Below are 7,779 nucleotides of genomic sequence, written 5' to 3'. Positions count from 1 at the left end.
CCTTTAGGTGCCTATAATATCTGATGCTTATCTAACTAATTATGATACCAATCAATCAAATCAACGTTTTTTATACTCGCTCCGACCTCCAGACCCACTTTCTATTTTCTTGTTTTTTACAGTTTTAACAAATATTGGTTGCCTGTACTCAATATATTTTGTTCCTAATCAACATAACGAATATTTCCCCCACTCGCTCCGACCACCGGACTCATTTTCTAACAGTTAGTACTAACCGTTTAAAATTTATTTGAATAAGAACAGCATTCAGAAAGGATTCTGCAAGTGAAACAGGGAAAGTTTATTAAAGCTTTCTGGATATATATTTATTCTACAATTATTAAGTTTTGCATTTTTAATATCCACTGCGAAAGATTCTTGTAAGTAACTATTTTTTGATGCATGGTAAAATATCAACGAGAAATGTTGCCATAGCTGTATGGCAAAGGTGCACCATAGCCTATGGAAAAATATTTCGTCATAAGCTGTAGCACATCTTAGTTTTATAGCAAAAATTTGCCATATAAAAAAATGCCATAGGATATTCCTATGGGGTTTCGCCTATGGCAAAATTTTGCCATACACTTTTGCCATATACGTATGGCAAAATTTTGCCATACATGTATGGAAGAAATTTGCCATAGGATATTCCTATGGGGTTTTGCCTATGGTAAAATTTTGCCATACACTTTTGCCATATACGTATGGCAAAATTTTGCCATACATGTATGGCAAAAGTGTGTGGCAAAATTTTGCCGTAGGCAAAACCCCATAGGCATATCCTATGGCATTTTTTTATTGGAAACCTATGGCAAATTTTCCTGAGGGTTTTCTTAAAATTTGTTTAATAAATTCCCCTGTTTTACTTGCAGAATCCTTTCTGAATGCTGTTCTTATTCAAATAAATTTTAAACGGTTAGTACTAACAGTTAGAAAAAAAGTCCGGTGGTCGGAGCGAGTGGGCAAAATTTTGGTTATGTTGATTAAGAACAAAATATATTGAGTACAGGCAACAAATATTTGTTAAAGCTGTAAAAAACTAGAAAATAGAAAGTGGGTCCGGAGGTCAGAGCGAGTATAAAAAATGCTAATTTGATTGATTGGTATCATAAATAGTTAGATAAGCGTCAGATATTAGAGGAACCTTAAAGAATGCGAAATAAAATAATGGTCCGATGGTCGGAGCGAGTATGAAAATTTTTTAAATTTTTTTATGTGATATTAAGCTAAAAATTAAACAGACTACTAAAGCAATAAAATACTATGAAAACTCAAAAGATCAAGAGTGGGCGGCCTGTGGTCGAAGCGGAATTAGTTTAAAATAGACCAAACGGGACAAAAACCGAATATGTAACTGTGCAACCAGTGGTGGCATGTGAAGAAAATTTTATCTATAAAAGAGATGGTATTAGACTATGAAAAGCTAAGAAGAGAAAACAGGCTAAATTAGTTGATCCCCTACTAGTGAGGGATTTATGTTGAGTTGTGTTAAGCACAGTTAGAAAAGAGAACGCAATATAGAAACATTGGTAAATACAAAACATGTTTAAGACATGATTAAAATTGGTAAAATTAATAATTGCTATTGACAAATTGACACTTGGTCAGGGATAGTAAATAAAAATTAATTGGGTATAGGGAATCTCTAAGACGAAAAAGTTGTAAACTTAAGGAAAGATTAAATTGTTAAAAGCATTTTTGGTAACATCAGCAGATGATATGGCCAGGGACTGTCCCGTAGATGATATTGAAGCAAAACAATTCTCATCCAGTAATCCAGCAAATCTATTTAAGTGATGACCCTAAGCTATGTATAAATATGTAACAGAACATTGTACAAATATATGTGGATACTTAAGAAATATTAGTTGAAAGATAGTAAAACACAGAGACATGATAAAAAACAATTTAATGGCAAGCAAAAATTAAACACAAAATAAAAATATAAAGCCCTAACGTATGTAAGATAATGTAAAAAAGCATTGCAAGAACTTAAGTGGAATTAAAATCAAAAACTAATGAGAATGTAAGCACTGAATTTGATATTGATATAAGACAGCAATAAAATGAAATTATCATGGAACAAGTTAAAAGAATTAAAAATTTTTACTTATTAAAGAAATGATGATCTGGCTTAATCATAAGCACTTTACTGCGTTTTTCATCAAGAAGATTGTTTACAAATTGCTATGGGAAATAGAACACCATTAATAATGGAAAAGTGATGTGACATTAAAAATTTATGTAAAATTAGAGGGAGGGGATATAATAAAAAGTAGGATGTCGTTTAATCAGAAACAGCTGGGAGAAGGAAATAAAAAAATTTTAGATAAAAATATAAACAGCAAGATATTAATTAAAGTGTACAAAGTCTGAATTAACAAATGGCAAAATTTAACATAGCGAAAACCTATACCCAATCGCGACATATTTTAAAAAAATGCAAATAATAAAAGTATCAGACCACCGGAAATTAAATACTTAATAAATTCAGATAGATAATCGCATAGGCGCATGCAATAAAATGTTTTTGACCAAGAATGAGATCGAAAAAATATGAAAAAAAGTCGCCAAAGTAAGCGATAGATTCCACTAGTAGTGGATGACACGTTAATATGGCGGTCTGATATTCTAAGCCTAAAAGAATGGAACATCGAATTTCAAACACTCAAAAATGGGAAAATTGGCCACCCGGAAGCCGGAAAAGACTCACCAGGAATGCCTTGTGGAATTACATGTTGAATTTAATTAACTTCGGGGTGAAAAAATGGATATTTATTTCTTTTAGAAAATGTTTCTGAGGACTCCATAGAAGTTGTTGTTTCGTTGGTGGGGATCCAGATCAGCTTTTCTCTATTGCATACTGCCATACAAATCATTATGGTTACTATTAACCTATGGTACACTGCCATACGAATTTCTATGGTTGCCATAGGCCATTGGTGACGTGCCATACAAATCCTTATGTTTACCATTGGTCTATGGTATACTGCCACACAAATCTTTATGGTTACCATTGGCCTATGGTATCTTGCCATAAACATTTCTATGGTAGCCATAGGCTTCTGAGGTCTTGCCATACAAATCTCTATATTAACCGTAGGTGTATGGTATCTTGCCATATAAATTTCTATGGTAGCCATAGGCTTATGGGGTTGTGCCATACAAATCTCTATGGTAACCATAGGCGGGAGGTATCTTGCCATACAAATTTCTGTGATGGGTTGTCAAAGATTACCATAGGCCTCCCTATGACAAATTTTCCTAAAGGTTACCAGAGCAGTGTGTCTTAAACACATTAACTAACCACAAACAAAAGAAAATAAATATGCTGAAGCTATTTAAGATTATTAGGACGCCGATTTATTATTTCATAACGCAAGAGCGAGTATTCAGCTAATAATAATAATAAACTGAAGAGAAAATTATTATTTCTGCTTGAATTTATTACCAGAGCAGTGTGCCTTAAACACATTAACTAACCAGAAACAAAAGAAAAAATATATGTTGAAGCAATTTAAGTTTATTAAGACGCCGATTAATTATTTCATCCCGCAAGAGCGAGTATTCAGCAAATTATAATAATAAACTAAAGAAAAAATAATTATTTCAGCTTGAATTCATTACCAGAGCAGTGTGACTTAAACACATTAACAAATGCGAACCAGAAACAAAAGAAAAAAAATGTTGAAGCTATTTAAGATTATTAAGATGAAGATTTATTATTTCATCCCGCAAAAACGAGTATTCAGATAATAATAATTATAAACTGAAGAAAAAATTATTATTTCGGCTTGAATTCATCACCAGAGCAGTGTGTCTAAAACACATTAACTAACCAGAAAAAAAAGAAAAAATATATGAAGCTATTTAAGATTATTAAGACGTCGACTCATCATTTCATCCCGCAAGAACGAGTATTCAGCTAATAATAATAATAAGAAGAAAAAATTATTATTTCTGGTTGAATTCATTACCAAAGCAGTGTGTCTTTAACATATTAACTAATGCGAACCGGAAACAAAAGAAAAAATATAGGTTGAATTTATTATTTCATCCCGCAAGAGCGAGTATTCAGCTAATAATAATAATAAACTGAAGAAAAAATTATTATTTCTGCTCGAATTCCTTACCAGAGCAGTGTGTCTTAAACACATTAACTAACCAGAAACAAAAGAAAAAATATATGTTGAAGCTATTTAAGATTATTAAGACGCCGATTTATTATTTCATCCCTCAAGAGCGAGTATTCAGCTAATAATAATAATAAGCTGAAGAAAAAATTATTATTTCTGCTTGAACTCATTGCCAGAGCTGAGTGTCTTAATCACATTAACAATGCGACCCAGAAGCAAAAGAAAAAAAAAATTGATGAAGCTATTTAAGATTATTAAGAAGCCGATTTATTATTTCACCGCGCTGGAACAAGTATTCAGATAATAAAAATAATAAACTGAAGAAATAATTATTATTTCTGCTTGAATTCATTACCAGAGCAGGATATCTTAAACACATTAACTCAAGCGAAACAGAAGCAAAAGAAGAAAAAAAATGTGTTGAAATTATTATTTCATCCCGTAAGAACGAGTATTCAGCTAAAAATAATAATAAACTGAAGAAAAAATTATTATTTCTGCTTGAATTCATTACCAGAGCAGTGTGTCTTAAACACTATAACTAACCAGAAAGAAAAGAAAAAATATATGTCGATGCTATTTAAGATTATTAAGACACCGATTTATTATTTCATCCCACAAGAAGTAGTATTCAGCTAATAATAAAAATAAACTGATGAATTAATTATTATTTTTGATTGAATTCATTACCAGAGCAGTGTGTCTTAAACACATTAACTAACCGGAAACAAAAGAAAAAATATTTGTTGAAGCTATTTAAGATAATTAAGACGCCGAATTATTGTTTCTTCTTCTTCTTCTTCTTCTTCTTCTTCTTCTTCTTGCTTGAGCTTGTCAGATATGTGGCACCTCTGCACATGTTGCATTTTGTACCATACTCCAAGCCCAATTTTTCCTAGTTCCATTGTCTCGGGTCGCCTACTTTATTAATATAGTCTGACAGTCCCTTAATGGAATTAAGGTGAAGCTCTTTAGGATATGGATTGCCTAAGGTAGTGAGGCGCGTAAGGGCGAGGGCATCACATTCGTATAGGATGTGATGTGCTGATTCTACCTCTTCACGGCATTTCCGACATATTGGTTCTTGTTCGAAAAGTCCCAATCTATGTAGATGTTTCCTGAAATGATAATGCCCAGTGATGAAGCCTACAATTGTTTGAATCTTCAATCTTGGGAGCCTAAGAATTTCAGAAGCAATTTTTGCAGAAGGGCTGCTGATCATGCTTTTAGCATGTTTTTGTCCAGGAGAATTGCGCCAAACTTTGTTCATCTCCTGTTTTTCCCATTTTAGGACAGCCTTCTTTGTAGTCTTCATATTGATTCCACAGAAGGGTTCTGTTCCTATTGGATTGAAAGAGGATCCCTGTTTTGCGAGTTCATCAGCTCTTTCATTACCATCAATTCCCATATGCCCTGGTACCCAAATAAGAATGATTTTATTCCTTTTTGCCAGTTCTATTAGGAGATTCTTGCATTCCAAAACAATTTTTGATTTTACTTGAAATGAGTAAAGAGCCATCAAGGCTGCTTGACTGTCGCTGAAAATAAGAATCCGCTTGCCATGGTAGCCTTTCTTAATATTTATCTGCAGACAGTTTACAATAGCAAGTACCTCCGCCTGAAAGACAGTAGCATACTCCCCAAGACCTTCAAAAAGGTTGAATCTTGGTGACAAGCCACAGACACCCAGTCCTGAGAGGTTACCTTTCTTTGATCCATCGGTATACCAGATTAGATCATCATTTTTTGTATCGATCGTGTTGTTATCCCATTCTTCTCTGGTAGGAAAAACTACTTCAAATGGTCTTTCAAACACGTACTTTCTCTCCATGCAGTCAGAAGGCATAAGGAGAGTTGGATGGTAAATTTTCTTAGTAATACTGGTATGACCTCCAGAAGAGGGCTTGTCATACCATTGATATTGCAATTTCATTCTATATGCAGTCATTCTGGCAGAGCTGCACATGAAGATATCTAAAGGAGTCAGGTCCAGAATTGCCTCAAGTGCTCTGGTAGGGGCCGTGGACATTGCACCTGTGATACACAAGCAGGCCAGTCTTTGCAGACTTCCCAGCTTATCCTTCACAGTTTTCTGTTCCACTTTACACCACCATATCACTGAAGCATAAGTGAAAGCAGGCCTGACAATTGCTGTGTACATCCAAAACATCATTTTTGGTTGCAATCCCCAGTTTTTACCAAGCATGCGTCTGCACATCATTATGCATTTTTTTGCTTGATTGATTTTGTAATCAACATGTTTATTCCAGGTGAGTTTTTGGTCAAGAATTAAGCCTAAAAATTTCACCTCAGAGGCAATATTGATTTCAACGTTAAAAAGTTTTGGGATAAAAAAGCCTTCCCTTTTTATTTTACGAGTGAATGGTACTAGATTGGTCTTCTGTGGATTTATGTCCAGATTCCTTTCCCTGCACCATTTGCTTACATAACTTAGAGCGTTTTGCATAAGTTGGCAAGTTATGTGAAAATCTTTGCCAAGGATGAGTATGACAATGTCATCCGCATATCCCTGGGTATAGTAGCCTGTATTATTTAGATGTTTGATTAGGCTATTTACAACCAGATTCCAAAGTAATGGTGATAGTACACCTCCTTGTGGACAGCCTCTGGTTGTTTTCTTTTCTAATGTCTCGTTAAAGATATTCATTTGAATGGCTCTATCCATAAGTAGGGACTTAATCCATAAACATAAAGTTTGGTCTATCCCTGTTTCCCTTAAGGCATTAAGGATGGATGGGTGAGAGGTATTATCAAAAGCACCCTGAATATCTAGGAAGGTGGCCAATGCAATTTCCTTTCTCTCCAGGGTGTCTTCAATTTTAGATACTAGCTTGTGTAAGGCTGTCTCTGTAGATTTACCAGGTTGGTAGGCAAACTGTAGATTATGCAGGGGGTTATTGCTACCCAGGTAATCCCTAATATGCCTATCAATAATTTTCTCCATAATTTTAAGAAAGAATGAAGATAAGCTAATTGGTCTGAAAGACTTAGCCTGGTCATAGTTACTTTTGCCAGGTTTAGGAATGTAAACAATCCTGGTCTTTTGCCATAGCTTTGGAATATGTCCCAGTGCCAGACTGAATTATTGTTTCATCCCGCAACAGCGAGTATTCAGCTAATAACAATAATAAAATGAAGAATTTATTATTATTTCTGCTTGAATTCATTACCAGAGCAGTGTGTCTTAAACACATTAACTAACCAGAAACTAAAGAAAAAATATATGTTGAAGTTATTTAAGATTATTAAGACGTCGATTTATTATTTCATCCCTTAAGAGCGAGTATTCAGCTAATAATAATAATAAAATGAAGAATTAATTATTATTTCTGCCTGAATTCATTACCAGAGTTGTGCGTCTTAAGCACATTAACTTACCAGAAACAAAAGAAAAAATATATGTTGAAGCTATTTAAGGTTATTAAAACGCCGATTTGTTTTTTCATCTCGCAAGAGCAAGTATTCAGCTAATAATAATAATAAACTAAAGAAAAAAATTATTATTTCAGCTTGAATTCATTGCCAGAGCAGTGTGTTTTAAACACATTAACTAACCAGAAACAAAAGAAAAAATATATGTTAAAGCTAATTAAGATTATTAAGACGCTGATTAAATAATTCA

General features: G+C 33.7%; 1 protein-coding gene across 1 annotated transcript; it reads right to left on the bottom strand.

Moving 5' to 3' along the window:
• Positions 1–5,031: 5,031 nt before the first annotated feature.
• LOC147801846 (uncharacterized) lies at positions 5,032–7,101 on the bottom strand. Its single transcript, XM_087154513.1, has one exon. It carries the CDS (start codon positions 7,099–7,101, stop codon positions 5,032–5,034), a length of 2,070 nt encoding a protein of 689 aa, XP_087010639.1.
• Positions 7,102–7,779: the final 678 nt, after the last annotated feature.

This window comes from Parasteatoda tepidariorum, chromosome 11, assembly GCF_982258835.1.
Source record: "Parasteatoda tepidariorum strain Cologne lab strain chromosome 11, Ptep-v5.0, whole genome shotgun sequence".
Taxonomy (NCBI): domain Eukaryota; kingdom Metazoa; phylum Arthropoda; class Arachnida; order Araneae; family Theridiidae; genus Parasteatoda; species Parasteatoda tepidariorum.
The sequence above is the reverse complement of the archived record's forward strand: the minus strand, read 5'-3'. Positions and strand labels throughout refer to the sequence as shown.